A 24695-nucleotide genomic window follows, 5' to 3' on the forward strand; every position below is an offset into this window, starting at 1 on the left:
GGAGACATTCTTACCACTGAACTGGCCTGGGAAATGACTCCCTCTGCACTAAGGAGGATCCTTAAGGAGCCACCAAACCCAGGACTGCCTGATGTGCTCTCTGGTGGGGCCCATTTTAGCTCTTCAGATTCTCAAGCTCTGGCCAAGGGGGATTTTGAGACTGACTCTGGAGCAGCCTCTCACCTGAAAGCAAAGATGAGTAACCAGGGCCATTGTGAGATGCCCAGATTTTTAGTTCTCCATGAACCAGCCAGGCATCAGCATGGCATGTTCCCCAGGGGCCTGTCAGAACTGGGCAGCCAAGATGTAGTAACCACCCTGGCTGCCATGCCTCAAAGCAAATCCTACTTGACTTCAACTGGAACATCAAGAAGTTGAGATGGTCTCATTGAACATTTCCACTTCAGCAAATGGACATTCCAACAAAACATTCCCAGCCAGCTCCATGCTGAAAACCTCTGTGCTTTTGTGGGCAAATACTGTTTCTGCATTTTCACATGTTTCCCAACACATCTGATGGCCTGCAGAGAGGACATGTGTTCTGCCTGGCACCTGGAGGATGTGCTCAAAGAGCAGTTGCTCCAGAACTAACATCCAAACTTCCAGCCAAAGCATCCTGAACTGATCCCTCTCAGTGGCAGATCAACACTCTGGGGGCAAGTCTAATCACTGACCTGACCCACAGTCATGCAAAAAAATGTTCTTTTGTATGATCTGGGTGAGCTGAAGAATTTTTCTCAGGGAGCAAAATTCCCTTCAGTAGAAGATTCAAGCATGAATCAGTGGACATATTCCTAAGAGCTGTCTCTAACATGGTTATTTCTGAAGTGTCCAGTTGTAGCTGATATTCTCTCTTTTAAGTGTCAGACATCTGTTAGAACAGGTAGTTGAGGTGTATCTATTGTGGACAAATTTGTACATACACACAGACATGCATGGATGCTCCCTCCCACTCAAAACAGGCTTTGTTTTACAGCTCTTGACACCAGGAAATATTCAGATTCCCTTACATGAGGGGTGAGATGCCATTAAGTCTTGGCAGCAGATCTTCTGGTGTGTATGGCGTGCCCTTACACCTGGCATCGGAATCACACAGCACGGTCTGCAGGAACGGGAAGAAGCCTGCACTAGGAAGGTTTCGGGGTGCAAGGTAACCTGGAGGGAGAAAGAGAGAGAAAATGCCATTATGATGATGAGGACATGCACTTTTTGGCCATATATTTCTGTCAGGATGTGCTATTTTCCCTTCCTAAACAACAGGACAGATTCTCAGCTCCACTGAGGCGCCTTTCACTGACTCCACCCTGGCAGTATCATCTGCCAAATCCCACTACAAGCACCTCCTCAACACTGACAAAGACATCACAGACTATTTAATCACAGAATGGTTTGGCTTGGAAGAAACCTTGAAGGTTGTCCAGTTCCAACATGCCTGCCATGGGCAGGGACATGTCCCACTAGACCCAGCTTCTCAGGGTCCCGGTTAATAGGAAGAAGAGCCAAGCTATTTGTTCATAGGATACCTGCTGATCCTGAAGCAACTGCAGATTTCCCCTCTTCACTCCAAAACCCAACAACAGGAAAAAAATGACAAAAACCCCCTTAGATTAAGGTGTGCTAATTCTGCTTTATAAAATAAGATAAAGTGAAAGCAGGCACATGGCCAGAGTAACCTGAAGCATCCATGGGAAGATGTTCTCCGAGACTTGTTGGACTCTTTTCTACGCAAAGCCATGATCTTCATTTCCAAGCCAGGAAATAAAATGCATTGCCAAACACTGCACCCACTGCTGCTGTTAAAACAGGGCTTTGTCTCAGCTTTCACCACAGGAAGGGGCAATGGATCCAGGACCAACAAGCATCCTTTGCCTTTTGAGCAGAGCTGCCCCAGGAAGGCAGAGGGGCAATCCATCACCACCACCCCCCGTGCATCCTCCCAGCTCAGAGCAGCTCCAGCACCATCTGCCTGGTGACCTGGGATGCTGGCTGAGGGATGAGATCTGTGTCCCTGGCTCCATTTCTCCAGACACAGAGTGGACCTGAGCAATGAGACACTCAAGGAGTGTTTGATGTGCCACTTGCCCCGTGCTGCTCACTGCCAGCCCGCAGAGTTCACGGCTGCTCTTCCTCTCACAGACAAACGCTCTCATAAATCTCCAAACTCTTTTGCTGGATCACAGCAACATATTTTTTAAAATAATCATTTGGAAAATTACCTGGCAAAGGACATTGCTATTATTTCTGCTATGGAAAGGAGCCAGATTTGCTAAAGGCCTGCGGGCAGGCTTGTGGTAATTGATTACCTTGCTCTTTAGTCTTCAAAGATGACCTGAGACTCTCACCCAGGCACAGCTCTATCTCTCACCTCTCCAACAAGGACACAGTACTACATTTGTACAACATTTATTCATTATAGCAATGATCAAACCCCAGATGCTCCCAGAGGGCTTGGCAGGGGTAGGTGGATTCCAGGGCTGTTGGTCTCCTTGATGGAGATTGGATTTTCCTGAGCTTTCCTCAGCAGAGTTGGTCACTGCATTTTTGGGTCAGAACACAAGAGCTCATTGTTTAGCACAGGAGTTCCCATTGCTTTGGCCAAAACAGCAACCAGCACAGAGGGCCCTGAGACCTGCAGAGGTAAAGGCACTCACTCTGATATACCTCAGTGGAGAGTTAGGAGTACAAGAGAAAATTAAAGGACATGGATACCTGCCAGAGGAGAAGGCTCCCCTGCTGCTTCCCCCAACACTCCCTGCATCCCCCAAACCCCCTCAGAAATTACACCCCTCCCTCCCTCAGGAATTACACAGCTGGCTGAACCAGCTCCCAGTAACCTCAGAGCACCAAGGGCAGCAAAAGAGCTCCCTTAGCCCTCCAGGCAGAACTTCTGGAGCCACAGGACCAAGCATCCACCACTCTAAAGGTGTTGCAGGGTAATTAATCTGCTGCCCATGAGGAAAACTTTAGAGCACAGCACTTTAATCTGGCACAGCATCCTTATGTGAATATCCCTGCCATGTCTGCAGTGTTTGCCCTTTGGGATCACCAATTACAACCCTGCACAGCATTCTGCACACATGGGCAGTTCCTTCTCATCTTTCTTCTCATCTCCCACACCCTCATTCCCATGCAGGGCATTGACTTGCACACCAATCCAAAAATGCACACCACAGACCCCACTGGATGGCTGTCCCTACCAAAATGAAGCTTCAAAGATGTGGGAAGCCATGAGGCCTGGGATGGAGGGCATAGCCACAATGATGTGTGGGATCTCCACCCTTCACTGCCCTACACACCTATCAACAACCACACAGCCAGGAGCCAAGCTCTTGTCTCAGCAGACCAGGAGCAGCTAGAGCTGTGTAACTCCTCAGGGGAAGGCTGAAAGGGGAACACAAGGATGGGTCTGGGAAGCACTGGTCTTCTCCAGAGACATGTTTACAGAGGTGATTAAGCAAGAAAACCTGATGCATCCAGATCAGAGGAAGATTCTTCCTTGAGGTACAAGTATAGCAATAACAAATTCTAGAATTATGAACTATGGGAGGAATTTGGAAGGACTTAGAGCATAGGTAGTGTCAGTGTGTGGATTTTGAAGGCAAGAGAATTTTTTTCACGCCCAAGTAATGGTGATACAACCCTAATTGGACTCAAAGAATTGGACTCAAAGATGACACACTTTGAACTAAGTGGGCAATTAAACAATCAGCTGCCCTATCACAGTGAAGTGTTCAGCATCAGAACACAGCGATGGTATTGTACAAAAGGTTCTTCCTTTTCTTTTGAAACAGCAGCCCCAGATATAAAGAGCCAGGAATTTGTGACCTGAAGTTTGGAAGTGCTGCCACTGGTGGCACAATGCCTGTGAGGACATTGTTAGTCCATGAGGTTGAGGCAATCGGTGAGGCTCTGCCAATTCTCAGCAGATGCTGAGCAGTTTGCTGGCAGCCGGATCCAGCCACGGGGCCTGATCCACCCCTGAGTCACAAACCAGTGTTACCCCATGATGCTCCTGGCACAGGAGCAGTGGCAATGCCAGGGAGGACTCTTCTGGAAGAGGCCTGGGCTCTGACAGCAGTTAGAGAATTAAGGAAGTTTTTTGAGAAAGACCGTGACACAGAAAAACCCAAAATTTCTGGGCCAGATTCTCATGTGGTGTGAGTTAGACCCAAGCAGGTTCCCAGCCCTGCATCGTGAAAAGAAGGAATTTACTGATGCCAAGGTGGGCCATGAGAATAATGCTCTCCCTGCTCCTTCCTCCTGCCCTCCATCCCCTTGCTGGAGGTGAGGAGATGTGACCCCACAGAGCCACAGGGGCTGTCCTGCCCACCCAGATGAATTCCCCACCTTGCCTCTTCGAAGGGTTCCAGGTTCCACCTCTTCTCCTTTGTTCCTGTCTTTGGTGTGGAGGTTCTTTCTCCTCCCTCTGCACCTGCTGCTCTTTGGCTCCTTTGTGATTTTTATGCTCTCTGCTCTTTATGTTCTCCCTGATCAGTCTATGAACCCGATGCAATCAGATCGCAGTGTTGATTTTTACTTTATTAAATAAGGAGGTGGAAGTGGAAGGTCTGTGGTTGAGTAAAACCAGCTTGCCCACTCTTAATAAGCATGGAAGTAGATTGTGTATGCTCTGGGCTGGTCTTATTGCAAAGCCAAATTCCCAGGGCCAGATGAATTCCCTGCTGGCCCTGTAACCCCTGCATGGATAGCCAGGGAGGAAGCTGCTCCAGGAGACCTCCATACTGACCTGTCCCTGCCTTGGCTGAGGTTTATCCAGCACACCAGTGACACCAGTACACAACGTAAGCACCAGCTACCAAATGTGACAGAAGGAGAGCTGTGCCTGTTCTGCAGGTACAAATTTTAAAGGACAGTCTTTCTGCAGGGATAGTTTCCCAGTCTGAAGTGTAACACCCCCACTAGAGACTTTTGCTGTATTTTTTCTGTTGGGAATCCCTTTGTCTTCCACAGGCAGCTCCTTCTCCCACTCAAACCCATGGCAATGCCATATCCAAGCCCCAACTTTATGATCTCACATCAGACACTAGAGAAGATCCACAACACATGACAAAATTTTTTTTCAACCTCCCCACTGCCTTTAGCTTTAAACCTCCTAATTTGCTAAAACTCCAATTTCCCTTGAGGGGTCCCACTATTATTGCCCATGAGTCAAGGTGGAGAAATCACTGCACTCACTGCTGCTGCCACATGTCTGAGCTGAGAGCTCACCCTCTCATATTTCTGGCCAAATTGACACCTCTGCAACCAAAATCCAAGCCCAAATCTGTATCCTGTTAGCAAAGCCTGACTTTGGGTCTGCCAGCAGCAGAATCCCAAGTGGAGAGGCTTTTCTTCTGACAGAGTTTTGATTTCCTATCCCCACTGAGAGAAGGGCTCAGAAACTGAAGGAAAGAGGCATCCCAAAGGGCAGAGGAGGCCAAGGGCTCAGAGCTGCATGGGCTGGTTCTCCCTGTTCAGTAGCATCTAACCAGGCCAGCCACATCTCCAAGAAAGAACCAAGGCATGCAGAGCAGTAACAACAAAATAAGATACCAATTAATGCATGCCACTGGAAATTCTGGGGTTTCCCCATTTGTTCACATTCAGAATAAAAAAATAAAATTAATTTCTCCTATTTTTCTGAATGTTGTAAATTCCAGCATACTTCCCTTCAACATGAGCAAAACATTTTGTTTTCTTCAGGTAAAGGTGCTTGGTGTAATACCACTGAGAAATGTCAGGGTTGTTCAAAATGTCATACAAGAGGGATGAAAATTACTATTTCACTATGGTCTGTAAGATTAATTGAAATTGACCCAAATGTTTAAACCTAAATGGACCATGTTTCACCTTGCCACATTGATTTTGCTGCTTCCACTGCTCTGAGGTTTGTGGTATTTGCATTATAGCAGAGTCCAGCCATTTGCAGATCCAGCCAGGAATTCAGCAGATCAGAGGCACAGCATCATGACCACAGCAGTCCCCAGCTGAATTTTTCTTGTTTCTACTCACCTCTAGTTTAGGGTTGTATCATCAGTCCTTGGGCATGAAAAAATTCTCTTGCCTTCAAAATTCACACACACTGACACTACCAATGGCTTAACTCCTTCCAGATTCTCCCATAGTTCATAAAAAATCCATACAAACCTCAACTCTGGTGAATTGGAGGCACTAATGAGCCAATGGTTTCATTAGGAAGTATTGTGTTAATTGGAAATGCATTCAATCATTGCCAAATCATACAAGGCAACATCATAACTGGGACTTTTCAGCTAGGGAAAAGTTAGCCAAAAAGTGGTTTGATAAAGAAATAAAGTTAGGAATCAGTGAGTAAAAGGGTGAAAAAATGGTCACCCCTCACAACACAGGAACAGCAAAGCACAGTGAGATCAGGACATAACCAGCAAACAGGACTGAAAACACATTTTTGTAACAAATACCAAAATGTTGTAGAACTTACCGCCATGGGATAAAGCAGACATTGACTTCAAAAGAATCAGACAAATTCGCAAAAATAGATTTGTAAGCAGCTACTAAAATGATCACATGGATCAAACCCCTTCAGCTTCTGGCTGAAGAAACCTTAAACCTTTGAGGATTTTCATAGTGGAGGGAACACTGTGCTGTGTTCCTACACAATCTCTTAAAATCACCCCTGAGCAGTGGGGGTATAACCCAGAGCAGCAAAAGACCCCAAACTGTTTATCAGCTGTGATCCATATTTATCTCATATCTCAATTTATCTCACAAAAACTCCTAGTGGGAATATGCCCTGCTCTGGTCACCTCCTCCCAACTTTCTATGCCAAATGTTTGGCTGTGTTTGTGCACATACAACCTTCTGGCTTCCCTTCTAATCTTTCTCATTGTCACACAGCATCACTTTAAATTTTAATTTCTGCTTTTTTCAACAGTCAGAAAGACAAAAGTGCCTGTTTCATGACATGACAAAGATCCTGTTTCCCTTCAACCAATGCAACTGTCCACTTCCAGCTTTGTTCACATCTATTTATCAGTAACAACTTAAGCTGCCTATTTTTATTTTTTTTTATTGTACAAAGCTTTATGCTAATGCTAGGACTTTGAATCTCTCTCCAAAAACTAAACCAAATCATCAAATCTATGGGATAAGATTAATTTTTAAGCAGGGTACTTTTAATACATGAATACCCAGCTGGCTTATGCCTTACCTATTAAAAGAGAATATTTAATTGCCCTGGCACATCTATTGCTGTGGCATTTCAGTGCAATTCTTTCTCTAATATCTAATCTGACCCTCCCCTGGCACAATTTAAGGCCATTTCCTCTCATCTTTTCACTAGAAACATGGCAGAACAGACTGATCCCCACCCTACTACAGCCTCCTTTTGCACCTCCTGATTTTTGAAATGAAAGCACAGCAGGACCCCAGATAAATCCATCCAAACCCCCTGCACAGCCAGTGTGGCTGGGTGAGATTTAAAGCCTTGCATTTTTTTATCTTTACAGCAACAGGACCCTTGTTTTCTCAGGATGTCCTCAGCTGCATGCCTAGGACCCTGCAAGCAAAGCAGCAGACACCTCACAGCCAGACTCCTCCCTCCCTCTGTGGCCTCCACGGAAGAAACATTTCATTTTGTTGCCCAATTCTCCCCCCAAGCACTTCAGGCTCTGCAATAAGACCTGCCCAGAGCAGACACAATCTACTTCCATGCTTATTAAGACTGGCCAAGCTGGTTTTGCTCAACCACAAACCTTCCACTTCCACCTCCTTATTTAATAAATTAAAAATCAGCACTGCGATCTGATCGCATCGGGTTCGTGGACGGATCATAAAGAGCAGAGAGCATAAAAATCACAAAGGAGCCAAAGAGCAGCAGGTGCAGAGGGAGGAGAAAGAACCTCCACACCAAAGACAGGAACAAAGGAGAGGAGGTGGAACCTGGAACCCTTCGAAGAGGTATTGCAAACTCAGGGCAAGGTGGGGAAATGACAGAGCTGCTGTCTGCACCACGGGGCAGAGCTGAGGAGTTTGACAGTGCTAGCAAGGGATGCTCCACTGCCTGAAGCACAAACACACCAGGAGAAAGCAGTAAGTGCACACAAGCCCTTTTCCTAGAGGGCTCTTTTAAAGCAATATTTCATGCAGACAAGGCTAACCCGGTCTTGTAACGCAGCAAGGTTGATCTTGTCTGTGTGAGCAGCAGGGGACTACCCAAACAGGACCTAAGAAGAGAGTCAGGGCATTTCCCAGCAAGAAACTGGAACCTAAAAGCTTAAATCCATATCTAGACTCCTGCAAAAACACCTGCACAAAAATTGTGTTTACCCAACCAACATCTTTCAATGCTGAGTGCATCCAGAGCCCAGGTTTAGATTCTTTAACCAAAAGTGACCTCCCTTCCAGAAACACAGGCATCAACAACTGCTAATTTCAGTCTAAGCCAAGCTGCTCAGCACCTTTGGAAAAATACCTCTGCCCTTTTAGATCCCAGAGCCTGGACTGAGACGTTTCAGGAAGTCAATTAGAATTAAGTGACTGCCCCAAGGCCCTGCTTCAATGAGGAAGGAAAAATCACAGTGGTAAGTCAGGAGTTCCCAGCTCCAACCCTGAACATCCTTCAGTCACACCCCAGAAGGCAGAAGAGTCTGTGGAAAGAAAGGGAAGTGTGGAGATTTATGACAAGGGAGGCATTACAAACATCACAGTGCTCTCTTTAAGCAGTTGATCTCCAAGCCAAGGGGAAGACAAGGAACTGTATGGCTGGGCACTGCTTCTGCATGCAAGGAGATCAGTGGATATGTCTATTCCAGCAAATGGGGGGTTAATTAATATAATCCACACCCCCTTCAGCTCTGGTTTAATGAAACAGAGGGTTATGTGGCAGTCTGCTCTCTAGGACAACAGAATGAACCAGAACATTTCACACCAGAGCCAGAGACTTGGTGAGGTATTTTCCTAATCACTGCAGACTCCATCAGACAAAAAAATCTGATGTGCAGAAAAGGGGGGAAAGTGACAGAAAAGAAGGGGAGGAATATGGAGCAGGGTAAAGGAGCACAAGGAATGGGGCTGCTCCACCACAGGCAAGTGGTGAAGGAGAGCCCTGAAGTCTGCTGTGAGCTTGTCTGTGTGCAGAATAGGCTGAACCTTGGGGGTGGATTATGACTTGCATAAATATCCATGACTTATCTAAATAAATGGAGTGGCCTGTGCAGCTGAGCCATCATCCCACCTCCCTGTAATTAGCATGGGAACCTATTAATTTTTCCACATTACTGGGAAAAGAGATGAATACAGGTGCCTCCAACTAAGAGGCAAACTCCTATAAAGCACATCATATTTTCAGGGTTTTCTCACCTCCAGGTGAGATACCTTCTAAGGCATCAGAGAGCTTTGCTCAGGGGCCTGTTCTGATTTTTCCAGCCAGTTCTAGACCTGTTCAAATCCTTGCTACCCATCACAGTAAGTTGAATGGGATGCAGCTCAGAGACAGAGGCCATCCTGGGCCTTCCTTCCCCCAGGAGCACTGGAGCCAAGAACGAGAGCAGAGTCTGTTCTTCCACAGTGCTGTGCCACACAGCTCTGGCTCTAAGCTAGACCCCAACACCTGTGCTGGTACTGACCAGACAACCAATTCTGATGATATTCCCCCAGAATATTGGCTGCAAAGAGAAGCCTCGTGGGGGACTCCTGCTGAGTTTGTCTCTCTGACAGACATCTCTGAGTGAATGCAATGCATCCTTGCAGGAATCTCCATTATGCTGGGGAAATCTGGGGGGCAATTCTGGGCAGAGGTGAAGGGTAGAAAGTGCTTCACTGGGAAAAGTTCTGCAAGCGAATTCCCTGGCAGAATTTGGTGGATTTAAGAGCAGACCCAAGATCACAGCTATGTTCCATGAAGAAGAACTGTCTATGAATGAGGCATGGGTTTGACAGCCCTGGGAGTGCCACAGGGGCAGACCCGGGGTCTAACAGGGGTGAGGTTTGTCCCACATCCTCCCCACAGCTCAGGGCTCTGAGCAGGGTTCTGTAACCACACCCAAGAGAGCTCCTACCGGGAATACTGATGAGGTTCAACTACTGACAGCAGGGGAGAGGAGGCCAGCAGGAAAGGGAGAAATCGGGCGGGGAGGGTGTGACAGGGTGTGACAGCTCCTTAAAGCAAGGAGCGTAATTGGGCTCCTCTGCAGACTGAGTGGGCTGAGCCCTGAGGGACAGATCGTATCTCGGACACAATTCCCATACCTTGCTAAAACCTGTAGGATGGAAAGGGACTTGTGTCCCTGCTCTAGAAAACAGGTGATACAGGCACAAAAGTCTGGGTGATATCATCAAACCCAGTGGCTTTCACCTGCAGGCTTCCAGTCCTCTCAGAGCTTTCTATTCCACACATACACATCCCAATGTCTCCTAGCAAAGACAAAGGCTGGAATAAAAGGGTCAGAAGTCACAACTGCAATGTGAATAGTAAGTTGGATGGGGATTTTGTTTGTAAGACTCTGGGATCATCACAGAAACTGGGTATGCAGACAGTGAAATCTCTTTTTCACTTCTCCTGACAACAATCTCTGCTGACCTGGAAACACATCATCAAACAGAATCCCTGAATAAAGAAGAGAGATAGGGTTTTTTTTACCTCCTAGATACAGGATGCTTTAGTTGTGAAGAAAATTATTTATCAAACCTCAGCTCCTTGTTTTCCTCAGCTTTTAGTTCTCCTATGAGCAGCTCTTGAGTGGTGACATTTATTTGGCATGTCATTTCCCTCTGAAGCTTAGCCTGGCACAAGCTCCCTTTGCATTAAGTGCTACACAATATAATTCAGCACAAGCAACTTGCCCCTGCAGGAAACCCTTGCCATTTGTTCACCCTTGACTGATATTTGCCAGGTAATTTCTCTACACAATTCTCCATCTATTCAATGTGTATTAGCTGCCCTTCAGAAGAAATTACTGTCTCGAATTTGAACAGATTTAATTGAAAAAAAATTAATAGATTTCATGATATTTCTGTGGCCCTGAATACACAAGATAAGCTTACAGAGTGGGATTTTCTGTGGGGTTATCTCTAAGGCTTCAAACCTCAGCCTCTGAGTAGCTTATTCCATCTCTGTACCATTGATGCTGTGCTTCCTGACTTTTGTCTACCTGCAATAATCTCTTGACAGCAGAACTGGAAACAATTTCTTGTCACTGCTTAACGATTCTGTCTTAAGTCAGGCACTGGAACTCAGCATAAGGTGAATTTTATGAATAAAATGAATAAAATTCCCTCCTGTAATAGTTTTCCTAGATGTGTCCACCCCCGCCCGCTTTTCTATCAAAAAGGAAAGTTCCCAAGTGATTTATCTTTTGCTTTTCAAGCAAAAAGTTTGATACATTTTTTCCAGTTGTCAAAAAAAAAAAAAAAGGTGCAATTGTCAAGCAACTGTTCTTATTTAACTGTAATAGCAGCAGAAACTGGCTGTTTGATGCTCTGGTTAGCATCCTTCTCTATTCCCTCAGGATTCTTAGATGGTCTCTGAACATCTGGATCACAAAAATACACCAAAACCATTATTTTCCAGCACAAAACCTCTCTTGCAATAGAGAGCTCCTATCATCCACTTCTAAGAGAGACAGACGCCTACTCACACACTTACTGAGACTTGTACTAAAATAAAATTAATCTGCACAAGGAAAGGGAACTCATCCAAAGACACTGCCCAACTTTCCCCTTTCTTGCAAAGCACAACTGCTGGTGCTACTTGAAGTTCCTAAGATGATTCCTGTTAATTCATTAAGGCAGAGATGTGATCAGCCAGAGTAAAAACACTGCAAATGAATATAGGTTCAAACTAATAACCATGTCAAATAAAAGAATAAATATTTCCCCATCCAGATGGCTCCCTTGACATCCAACTTATCTGATTTATTTGGGACAGGAAGTACAACTGGTGGGGCAGCGTGGGAGGTCTGCCATTTCTACACTTGGCAAAATCCAGGGTTTTCACAAAGTACAGCATGTCCTGTCTTGCCTGCTCCAACTTCTTCAAGGGAATTTGGGAGAACTTGGAATATATAACATGCCTAAAGAGGTCTTTTGCTGACAGCAGATGGGCTTGGGGTTTAAAAATGATCCCAACACTTCAAGAATGTCCTTTCCCATTAAATAATTCCTGTGATACTTTCAGGAAGAGCTTGCCTACATCCCTGCCTGTGGAAGGAGGTACACAATGCTTCAGTGGGATTAGGCTGTAACAAGGACTATCCTAATTGCATGTCTGAGACTTGCCACAGTGTGCTCCTGTCTCACACCTCACAGAGGAAGGAGGAGCTGCTAACCAGAGAATCACACCTGTCACTCACCAGGGTGAACTTCCCCAGTGTTCAGAGGCAGCTCCCTCCCAGCCACATCTCACACATGGGACAGCTACAAACACTGGGAGCCAACTGCTTGTCTCTTCTCCTGCCAGGCACTGTGTCCTCTCCTCCTGCATCAGTCTCCCTGCCCCAAATACAAACCCCCAGCCTTGCCCCTGCCAGGGGGGGCTCCTGCAGGCCCATGACAGCCCCATGGTGGTGTCTCTGCTGTCAACCTGGGGCTGAAAAGTCTTTAAGGTCCCTTCCAAGCCAAATCATTCTATGGCTTTATCATTTGATTCAACTCAAAATTAACACTGTGAAGGATAAAAAAAACCCCAAGTGGATCAACTCCTTGCTCTGCTTTACTCTATAACTTAATGAACAAATGTGCTCAGGGCTGGGACATGCTTCTGATGGTGGTAAGGACTCACTGATCAGCAGGAGTGCTTTAGAGCAGACCCAAGGGCATCCCTGCTCCTGACCCAAGGAGCAAGGCTTGCAAGCAGAACCAGCTTGTGCAAACTCTCACCCATTTGACCCCCAACAACTCCTGCTGTTTTTATTACAAGGGGCTCACATGCACCATCAGGTCCCAGGAGCCAAGCAAGTTATCACTCTTCAACTAAACCTTAGCAACAAGATACTTTAATGTGCACATTTTGCCTGTGGCATGCACAAGGTAAAACCTTTCATGTTGACCAACCTCATGTTTTCCACCTCACCTGCATAATCACACTTGCAGCCTCTGCCTTCACTCATTTTACTGAGTAAGCTCTCCCCCAGCTGCCCTCTTCTCCCCCAGTTTATCCTGGAAATTTATATTGCAGTATCCAAATAAATCTTGACGAGACAGTTCTTTAAGGTTGTTTTCTAATTATAAAGCTAATTTGGAAAAAAAACCATGAGCAAAAACAACCTCAGAGGAGCACACACATTTTATTTACAGCATGATGCATCCCAGGAAATCTCCACTGGAAACTTCACGGAGCCAAATTTGTAAAAGTAACAAAACACATCAAATGAACACATCAGTCACTGAAATGAGAACTAAACCCCACAGACATAAAAACAAACCAGTTACTTACAGTTTTGCTGTGGCTCTGGAGGGAATTTGAGACGGATAATGGCCAAGATTATGAAAACAACCACAGGCCAGGAAATTAAAACAAACGACCATACCTATAAAACAGCAATGAAAATATATCGGTTACATTTGTGGCATTGATGTCACCCAGAGCCTGTCTGGAATGTACAAGCAGTGCCCTAAGTGAGTTATGAGGAGCATTGTAAATCACACCTGTCTTGGCATGCATACAATTAAAATCCAAGCATTATCTATTCAGGAAGAAAAACTACTGAAGATTTTAAGAGCAAATAACAAGGCTGAGAGCAGCACAAGGTTTCAGTTTGGCTGGTAATTATGGGGGACTGTGTTTACCCAGCTTTGAGACACTGCTATGTCACAGTAAAGGCATGCTGGGAAGCACCAACCAGAAGATAAAGCAGCTGCAGTGTGAAAGCTTGGTTTCACTTTCAGTGAAATGATGGGGAAATAGCACTTCAATTGACCTACACCCCAAAGTTAAAGTGTTCGACAAGCCTACAGCAGTTTTCCCAAAAAAATTAAATTGTTTTTCACAACCGGCGGATCCTCATGGTAGAGCTGGAAGGAAGGATTTTCACAGTGGTCATTCACAAGCATGGAGCTCAAGCATGGTAGAGGAAGGGGTTTACAGACTTGTGCAGCCTACAGAACACACATCTGAACATCCATCATCAAAAAAACCCCAAATCCATTATAAGAACTTCTGACCCCAGCAGCCCAAATCCCTGGCACCTTTCCATCTCCAGACTGTAGCAGTCCATACCCATGAGGTGAGATGATTCCCAGAATAGTTTTGGTGAAAGGGACCTTAAAGCTGATACAGTCCCACCCCCTGCCATAGGCAGGGACACCTTCCACTATCCCAGGGTGCCCCAAAGCCATCCAACCTGGCACTGGACACTGCCAGGGATGGGGCAGTCTCAGCTTCTCTGGGCAACCTGTGCCAGGGCATTACCATCCTCATAGGGAAGAATTTCTTCCATATACCTGACTTAAGGTGGAAGAGAAATAATGTAATATTGCCCTTATGTGTTGGAAAACATGCACATGTATAGAACTTTTGCCTCTGACATGAATGTTGACCCTTTCAATGGACAAGAATTAAGAAAACACTAGAATTAATCATCTAATATAGTAAATTAATCATTTAGTATACTAGAATTAATCATCTAGTATAGTAAACCAATCGAGGGAGGATGCCCAAAATCTTAAAATACAAACCTTGGAGTTTTGTGAGCTAGGAATTTGTAATTATCCAAACAATCCCTTGCTTTTGCACTAGTGGAGAGCTGGCTCCCATGCTTACTAGATTAAGAGTTTTCCATCCATCAGTAGTTAAACTGAAACTCCTCTGTGCTACAAAATTGCTGTTGTATCTTCATGCCCATTTTTGGAACTGCAAAGATGTCTTCAAAATAATCCCATTTTTCATCGTTGTGTTGCTATTTTTTTTTTTTTAAGATCAGTACATATTACCTAAAGCTGTTTTTCCAAAGTAATTCCAAGCCCATAACCGTGTTTTCATTTCCTGTAACACTCACTGGAACATAAAGCCAAACAGACAGACAAACAAATCCTGGAGAGCAATTCAGCTTAAGGATGGTTGTTCTACAGCAACTCCATCCCTATCATCCCTGATGAGGTGACTCAGGCTTGAAAGTAGCAGCAAATTCATGCCCCAAAATAGGTAAGTGACAGACATCAAACCACAAGGCACCTCCCCACACACCCCTTCAGAGGTGCTCCTATAATTTTAGCATTCAGCCACATTTTAGCTTAGACAGACAGTACCCTTCCTGCTTTTTATGTATACAATGCCAACCTGTAACAAGATCCATCACTGGCACTGACATATTTTAGTAATTTTTTATATCAGATGGTTTCCCTATAATCAGTCCCCAAACATGCAGTTTAACTATGATTAATTCTCATGCAAATGGTATCATTAATGTGTCCTCCTTGTTTAGCACCACACAGGCTAAAGTAAAATTATGGGGTAACAGCACAGAAACTGATATTAGTCAGAAGCTGCCTAAAGGAAGGGCTGGACATCTGTCACATTCCTGGGACAATAAATGAATACTGATTGCTCCTACTCAGGAAAATCATTGTCCCTCCCCATTTTGAGCTTACACTCCCCACTTTCCAGACATGTCTTCTCTCAGTATCTCTGTCCTGTGACTTAATTGGATTTAATAGTAGCTGGGCACATCAGTTGCAACATCCCAGCATTCCCACTGTCCCAGGCATTTCTAATAAACAAAAACAAGACAACCACCCTGGCCAAACTGTTTGCAGGTGGAACGTGTTGACTCCAATGGAACCACAACCAACCTCAATCTGGCTCTTGGGACATTAAGAACTGTGATGTAGGTTGCATAATCTCTTACTTGCTGGATTATTTCACTGCTGAAAGTTGATTTAATCTCTCAGATCGTACTTAGGATCTCTGGTTGAGTGCACATTTTCTCTCCCCTTCTGCCCCTGTTTAAATAATGAAGTGCAAGACACAAGAGGCACCAATATCTCCAGTTCCCTTTGGCACTCAGGCCTAACTTTGCTCCCAAAAAGATCTGAGTTTACCTCCTCACACCCTCCTCAGCCTGAGCAAGCTCCCTAATTTGGAACAAGATAAGGAAATTAAGGAGGGTTGCAAGGCATGCCTGCCATAAAATAGTCAGCAGTGGTCAGATTTTTATATTAATTGACATTTCAGTTCTACAGAGTTGGTATTTCAACTCCACAGGAAACCAGAATTACAGCAAGTCAGACTGTGGTCAGAAGCACAGGTGGGGCTTAGGTGGCATTTACTCAGGGTACAGAGGAGCTAAAAGGGACCCAAGCCTTCTGCTTTTAACGAGGCTGCTACAATAGAGGTAATTTATGGGGACTCCTCTGCATCTCAGGAAAAGTGTATTTTGCAGCAGGGAAGAAGGCTCTGAGGCACACAGCATATCCACAGGAGTCAGAGGCACTCAGCACCTCTCTGAATCAGTCTCCACAACCAGGAGATAGGACAGGGTAAGCTGGAACAGACCTTGCAGAAGCACACAGTCACAACAAGGCCTTTCACTTCACCCTCACATCACACCCTCCATGGACACTTCTCTTTGGTCAGCACTTCCTGCGCCTGCCAGGGTTTCCACTCCACCAGGGCAAGTTTAAACCCCACCACATCTGGGTTCCTGGAGTACAGGTTATGATGCAGCTCCCTAAACTGCCCATGCTTCTGCTGCAAATACCACACACAGCTGTACCAAAACTGGACTGGGTCACAACTACTCTGCCTGGCCATGCAATGCCTCCCAAATGAACATTTGCTCCCTAATGCTGCTGCAGCTCAGATCCCTCTCTGGATATTGCTGGCAGTGGTTTATCTTTCAGACACAAAGATCATTGGGCTGTTTGATTTGCAGCACACTGGACTGCACTGCAAACCTGTCCTACCTGCATCTCTCAGAGCTACTTTTTTGTTATCCATCCTTTACAAATAGTAAAGGATGGATGCTCTGTATAAGGGCAGTCCCATCACCCCCAGATCCCAGGGGCTCCTCAGAGGCTGTGCAGCAGGCACAGGGTCTGCTCAGATGGCAGCAGGTTCAGAACTGCAGCCCTAACTCAGCTCTGCCCACAAGCCTGTGCATGGTTTTGTTTGCACAGACATTGTCCTGAGAGAACAAGAGAGGCATCCATGGTACTCAGTCTGGACTCCTGACTTCACACAAGATCCATCTTCACTTCCTGACTTCACACAAGATCCATCTTCCCTTCTGTGCCATTCCCTTCCTTCCTTCTGCTTCTACCACCACCCTCCCATTCTAACAGCCCAACCTGCCTCTCTGCAGTGCCCCCCTCGCTCCTCAGCTGTGTTTCCAGGTTCCCCCTCCTGCACTGCTCTGTTCCCACACTCACCAGCTGCCTCTTGACACTCAGCCAGTTCTTCCAGAGCAGGATCCTGAGGTGCTGGGAGAGTGCAGCCATCCTGGGCTCACCCGACCGAGAGCGAGGGGCTGCGTGTTCCTCCTCCCCGCGCTTAGGAGGCAAAAGTGGAGGCTCTAACCCAAAAGGGCATCCAGTGTCCAAAATCCAGGCCTCTGCCTCTTCCCCACAGCATAGCTCTGAAGCAGCTACTCCATCCACTTGTGGCTGCTGTACTCCCAGGAACTGTGGCTCTTGTCCTCACAGCAATAGCTCCTAGCAAATTCAACAGGTTCTTCCTCTCTGGGCGGGCGGGCAGATGCAGCAGCCTGCCTCCACTTGTGTTAATTACAATATCCAGCCTCTCCTGGATGCTCCCTTGTCCAAGCCCTCACCGATAAAATGGATAGCATTCCAAAAAGATGCTTCTGCTTAAACAAAAGGTGATGCATGCCTCCTCCTCCTCCCCATGATGAAACTCCCTGTCTGCCCACACACCGCTTCTGCTGGAGAGGTGTCATCAGCAGCAGAGTTAGGCCACTTGCCAGGCCAGTCTGACTTCCCCGAGTTCACAGGGAATGCCTGGGAAGAAAGCATCCACAGCCACAGCATGCATCTCAGGGACTGATCCAACTGCTTGGCTTCCTGCATCTTCCCTTTCCTCCAGGAAATCAAGTGCTGGGGTTCTCACTGACTGGTTTCCATGATAGACAACGAGTCCCCTGAGAATGGGCCAGATTTCACAAGATTTCAGAGCATTAGTGTGGCTTAAATACTCATTATTCTACTAATCATTGAATTTCCCAAGGTAGTGGTACCTAAAAAGAACAGCCAAAGATGAGAGGAAAGAGAAGAGGCAGGTACAGAGGGAAGCAATGACAGCACAGGGAACTGCTTATTGCACAACAGGAGCAGCATAAATCTGAAATATGGATTTGTCTGATGGGCTCTGGGCAGCTGAAAGAGCTCTGGTCCCCCCTGGGTGTCTGCTAACACTGAGACCATCCTTGAAGCAGTTGGTAAGCAATGGAAGACATCACTGTTCTCAGCATAAGACATTCCACAAAAGACATCCAAAAACATTCCTATATGGGGCATTTCTTTCAGCCACAAACTAACTTCAGGCCTCAAAAATTAAAACCATCTTGAAGGAGTCCTTGCCAAACTCCACCCAGGGAGCAGAGTGGAGGTGGCAGCAGAGGAGTTTTGATCCAAGGGTTGCTGAAAGCACCGAGAGGAAGAGAGAGATGTGGTACTTGGTGAAGGGAAACAGCTTCTCTGGATTGGTGAGGAAGCACTGCAAAGGTGGGAATGACAACAGACCCAGAAGAGTCCCTGCCCCACATACCTTCCTTCAGCCTAAATAGATTGGACATTCCAACAGTGGGAGTGAAGCTGGAGCTAAAATTAACCTAAAAGGCTTTCTTGATACAGTTTTAATAGCAATGGGAAGAAACCTAAATGTCTAACCTTCCAGCTCTACATTCCATTTTTATTTCTCTACTAAATATCCTTAGGAGGGAGAGGGATCTCATTTGGGTCTGGAAGCTGAGAACAAGCACTGATCCTTGGGACACTGTTTCAGTTCAGCTCCACATAGGAAGCACAGCTGGATTCACTGCATTTGGTCCAAACAGGATTTGAAACTTCATTCACTTCCTCTCTGGGGCTGAAAAAAGAAATCCAAATATAGATAATTCTGCTCTGAGGGGGTAAGAGAGAAGAAATTTATAATTTCACCATTCACTGCCTTGCCAAGGTCTTCTAAGGCAAGTGTCTGATTGCTTCTTTTTGGTATTCAGTCAAACAACTGTTTCAAAAGAGCACTATGATTTGGATAATAATTTTCCCAAGCAAATGCACATCCTTACTTCCTTTGTGAACTGAGTCAACAAACATTCCCCTTGGGAAGTACCCAAAAGATAATTTGTTCAAGATCATCACTGTAAAATCAGAATAACTCAATGTCAGTTGGCTCTCAGAGCACCTGCATTCAACTCCCCAAACACCACAGCATTCCCATTCCAGAAGACAGGATGAGAACTTTATTAAAGCATTATACTCTTCTGCTTTTTAATTCCTGTACTTTATAATTCCTGCAGATGGCACAGGAGGCTGTGGACAAAGTGACTGGAGCAGGAACATGTCCCAGTGTGCCAATGTGCAAAGAGCCAGAGGGGGAAAGGGGGGAAAGGAGGGAAAGGCCAAATTCTTCCCTCTCCTTATACATCCTCAGTTGGTTTATTCCTCTGGTTGAACAACTAGGGCTCTTCTGGGCTGAAGGTCAAACCCACTGAGGGGTGGTTCAGATCACTGAGAAGAAAAGCAGCATCTGTTTCTGTGCCTATGGAGCTGAGGAAGCTCTCAGGGGAGCTCTGAACTCTGATTTTTATCCAATGCAAATGATTAGAGCCATGATTCATCCCCTGTACTGCAGCTCACATCACCTGGCAGGGGCTGCAGCTTCCAGGGCAGGAAGAATCACCCCACAGAGCCAGAATTCACCAACAGACCTTTCCTTGGGATGCTTTTTCAAAGAGAGGAGGTTTTATTTCAGTAGCAATGAATGCATTTGTGCTCCCCAAGTGTGCCCAGTTACCTCTATGAGAAATGAAAAGTGAGGCAAGTGATGCAAGACAGAATAAAACCCATGAGTGAATGATCTGCCAGATGCTGGAAACATTCTTGCAGGACACGTCCTTACTGGTCCAACGTGCCAGGGCTGGCAGCAGCAAGGCAGAGACCCATAAACAGAGCAATGCTGTGGAGGAGCTGCTGCACAGGGACAGTCAGGGCGTGCTGGGGGCTCTCTCCAGCCCAAACACAGTGGGGGAATGAGAAGAAATGGCCACACTTATCATTCATATTTCACTGCTTTCTTGGCCAAAATCACAGGCCCACACAGCAGCACCACAAAATGCAGCTGTCTGCTCATGGCTTGGCTGTGAAATACAGGGGGATCAAACCTTACAGGGTAGAATATTTCCTCCCCTGAAGTCAGTGCCAGTCTCTATCCCTGGGATGTGGTTCTGAGGTGAACATGGTGGTGGCTGCATAGATGCTTGGATTTTGAAGTCTTTTCCAACCTCACCAATTGCATGATTCTAACATCACATGCCCTAGCAGCACCAAGGAAGGTAACATTTAAAAGTCTATAACCAATTTAAAGCCCTGCCTCCCTCAGAGGTGGAGCAGCAGTTGCCTGAGGATTTGCCAGGATTAGGCAACACAGTGCACGGCACTGGAGGGATGATGCTGCAGTGGTGTAAGACAAACTGAAACACCGCTTGAGAAATGGTAAAAAAAAGGTTTTTGTTGAGCAGCCCATGGCATTCCCCTGGAGAGGCTGCACATACTCTCTGGGAATTGCCCCTAGTTCCTTCCAATGGCATGGCAAGGAGCCTGCAAATGCAAATTCCAACACATTTCCTGGGTGCCTAAATTCAGGCACAAGACATGGTTTTGAGAGAGATGCTCACTCAGCATTTTTTAAAAACATTCAGAACACTCCAAAAAACTAAACTGGGCAGCACTATTTTTAGTCCCTATGAAACTGCAGGTGATACCAGCACAGTACCACTGCCCCCAAACTGCCACTGTCATTTCCACTATTTATTAGGGATTTTTTTTTTCCCCCTATTAAAATGCATTTGCAAAGCAGCCCCTCCTGGAAGCAGTTTTCCCTCAAGGGGTCTGTCACTGTCATCAATACAAGGATTATCTCACACAGGGCCTGCTCCAAAGAGGTCAAGGAGAACTGTGCAGCTGATTTTTGGCTCAAAAGTTTTTGGATATTAACTCTTTATTCCTGCAAGGCAGCATTGTTTCCAGGAACAAGTCCCCAGACCAAGCAGATCTTTGAGATACTCTGATAGCAGAGCAGATAAGCACGAAAATAAATTTTATTTTAGCCTAAGTCCAAGCTTCCTGCAAATGAACTAGAGGCATGACAAGCTGAAACATCTGGGACAGGATTTGCAGAAGAGCTCACTATTGGGGTTTTTCCTCTTATGTTAACAATGCTCTGCTGGAGCAGATTTAGGAAAAGGCAGGGAAAGGCAACTCTTGGTTTTAAAGCCATGGTGCCTCTGTTCAGAAGTGCCCTGTTCCCAGCCAGTCTTTCACCCTACTCCTTTGCTCCCAAGGTCACCTTCAGCCACATCTGGTCCTAGCAAACCTACAGGTGCATGAATCATTTCCCACCACACCCAGCACGGAGGGCTGGATTTGTGAGGCTCCCACACACACACACACCTACCTTGCCACAGAGCTGCTTGCAGGCTCCACACTGCCCCTTTTCCAGTGGTTACAAGCTCCTGTGATCCCATCAACACGCAACCCTGGATCAGGATTAGAAGTTAGTCAGCAAAGACTTGTGGGCACAAAATGAGCAGTGAAAGGCAGCAGCTGCTGGGAGATCCTGGCAGGCACCAACAACTCTAGTTTAGTCTCTCCCTAGTACAGCAGAAGGCCACCAGTAGAGCCACCCCCCACTCTATTCCTGCCCAGCAATGTACAGCTCTTCAGAGTATGCAGTGAAGCCACTACCTTGGGGTTTGTTGTGCTCACACAGTTATGGGTGGGGCTTGACTCATTAAAACCCTTTCTGAAAAGCCCTATTCTTGGGGCCAGGGCCCCACTCCCAGTCTACACAAACCCACTAAATCCCAAGGCAAGTGGGTGATAGGAGAGTTTCATTAGGATGTCCTTTAACCCTTCCTTCAGATCTTTAACAATGTTAAACCCAGATCTGATGCCAAGAGATGGCTGCCAGTGTCCAAATCCTGACATTTCTCATTTATCATTCTTGGTGCTTTCAGCTGGTTTCCAATCTGCCAGCAATGCTCCTATCCCATCCCATGAGCATGGACAGCTGACAGATGGACTAATTAGGGATCAGACTATTCATGGCAAGGCTGATAACGAGGCTAAAGCAAGGTCACTGTGAAAAACAGATTTGACTTTGCAAAGAACAATTGGTATTTCCAAGGCTGGACACAACTTGTGCTTTCCAAGCCGAAGTGTCAGCAAAGCTGCCCAAAAAAAAACTCCAACAAAACAGCTTCCAAGTTCAGAGGCCTAGGAACAGACTGTAAGGATAAGGAAACACAGAGGCAGGATATGCTTGGGACAACAGCTGTATCATGGGTGGGCTGTTCTGTATGCAATGGAACCATATTTCCTGAAAGATTAAAATAGTATCAAATTAAAAATTAACTATATTTGCACATCAAAGGAAGTTAAATCCGCAGTCATGTGGATTTAGTAAAGGCTTTTTTCTACATTCCATAATGCAGTGGTTTAATATACATCATCATACAAAAACAGGAAAAAACCATAATTTTTATTATATTATGGGATAATAAAACACCTTATTAAAGGCTTGCTCAGATTAAGCAACTGAGTTGTGAGCAATGTTTGTTCCCCCCCTAGCTGGGGTCCATTCACACATGTTCCTTCCCACATGGACTCTCTAAAGCAACACAGGACTTCCAGCCCAGGCACTTAACATATTCTTTCTCTACTACCTGGTTGCACATTTCAGTGAAGGTTGCACATTTTGTAGTGAAGAACCTACAGATCATTTCTGTGGGATTTATCCACCAACAACCTTGGAAGCTATGGGGAAGTGCTGACAGACAACCCCACAAGCTCAATGTCTAGAAGCAAACAGCAATCTGAGAGCATGCTCTAAGGACATGCAGCCACCACACTCCTGCTTAATAGGTTTCTAGGGTGACTATCCATCACCAAGTCACCTGGGTGTTATTACAAAATCAGCTAATTAAAACCACACCCTGGGATCTAAACGAGCATAGGGAGTGCTGATGAGTAATGACAAGTTACACAAGGCCTGTCAGCCTCCTGGAGCTGGGAACTTGCTTGCTGCAGAGAAAAATAGGTGTTGTAATAATCCCTCACAAGCACCACAGCGATGGAGGACCACAGAAGGGCTGCTTACCTACAGAATATTTCTGAGGGCTCCTTCACTCCTAGCAAAGGAAAGGTTAAAGATCTCTTAGGTCATTGATAAAAGGCAGGTGTCTCAAAAGAGGGTTTGATTCTCTGACTCCCAGGGTGGAGATGGGCAATCTTCACTGGATGGGCAAGGAAGGAAGGTGGCTCTGCAATCAGCCTGGGAGAGAGTGCTCACCCCTCCTTTCCCTAATGACTGTAGCACCAGGCACCCTTCCCAGGAGGAATCAGCCTGGTCCTTCAGGAAGTGCAGTGCACAGAGAAGGGCTCATTATAAGGCATGCCCTGAGTGTATGGCCTGCATGTCAAAGCCCGTGTGTGCCTGAGCACAGGGCACACAGGCTGATCCCTGGAGAGCTGGGGAGCAGCTGTGGGACACGTGCTGGGAGAGGCAGCACCTTGGGAGGGGCTGGAGGATGTGCTGCCACCCACCTGGGCCTCACCTGCACACCCTGAGCTTGCAGTTCCCCTCTCTCTGCCACCTGCATGCCCTCACTGGGGCTTCCACGATGTGTCCTTACCTTGGGAGGTGTCCTGGGAGATGCACATCCCTGGATGCCCAGGCAGACAGACCCCACTCTAGATTTACACCTCAGAGAGCTGACTCATGCTGTAGTTTCACTTTTCAAACAGAAATTAAACCTTGAGTTGATATTGGGACTTTGCTGTCACATGGAAGTTATTCTGGGCATGGAACAGAGAAAGAGGAGAAATAAAACTTCAGTACTGCTGGATGGATTTGCACAGCCAGTCCAGCAGCTTCTGGATAGCCACAGATGGTCAATCACACCCAAACCAAGCCATGCTTGGTGGGCACAGAGCGATGCACCATGCAGGACCTCCTCAGCAGGTCAGACAGGTCCTGTTTGTGCTGGTCCCGCTCCATGTGCACTGTAAAGCTGGAAGGCAAGTTGTCTACATCCACAGCTCCAGGACCTCTACCTGTCTGGCAGGCCTGGCAGAATCCTCTATTAGCAAGGTTCTTTGGTCACTGTATTCTGGACTCCTTGGTCTGGAGTCCAAGATATCCCAAATATCTTCCTGGGTTTTGCAGCTTCTCGCCAGAATTCCCCTCACTGCCAACCTGGATGTCTGAAAATCTCCAAAAAGTGACATTGTTCATAACCTTTTGGTTTCTTTTCCTTGCCCCCCCAAAATTTCTGTCCAGAAAAACTTTTACTTTATAAAAACCCCTTATAAAATACCCCTCAAACCCGTGCCAAAGGATGAGTGTCCTTCTGGATGCCATTACACCTAGCACAATCAGAAATGTGAGCAGCAGGACCAGTGATAAGAGAGTACAGGACACACACTATGCCTGTGGGTGAAGATGAACACCTTTGGGCAGGAAGTTACAGTCTGTTTTCAAA

The 24695-nt window shown here is 46.1% G+C and overlaps 1 protein-coding gene across 1 annotated transcript in view; it reads right to left on the reverse strand.

Annotated features, from left to right (window-relative positions):
- The window catches only part of ABCA12 (ATP binding cassette subfamily A member 12), a gene marked incomplete at its 5' end in the record, with an annotated part of 78417 nt that extends 61005 nt beyond the window's left edge, over nucleotides 1–17412 (reverse strand). The window contains 3 exons of the mRNA XM_084209738.1: nucleotides 1011–1155; nucleotides 13412–13505; nucleotides 17344–17412. Of these exons, the coding sequence (XP_084065864.1) occupies nucleotides 1011–1155; nucleotides 13412–13505; nucleotides 17344–17412 (308 nt within the window). The remainder of the gene's footprint in view (nucleotides 1–1010; nucleotides 1156–13411; nucleotides 13506–17343) is intronic.
- Nucleotides 17413–24695: the final 7283 nt, after the last annotated feature.

This window comes from Fringilla coelebs, assembly GCF_963513975.1.
Source record: "Fringilla coelebs genome assembly, chromosome: 7".
Lineage (NCBI taxonomy): Eukaryota > Metazoa > Chordata > Aves > Passeriformes > Fringillidae > Fringilla > Fringilla coelebs.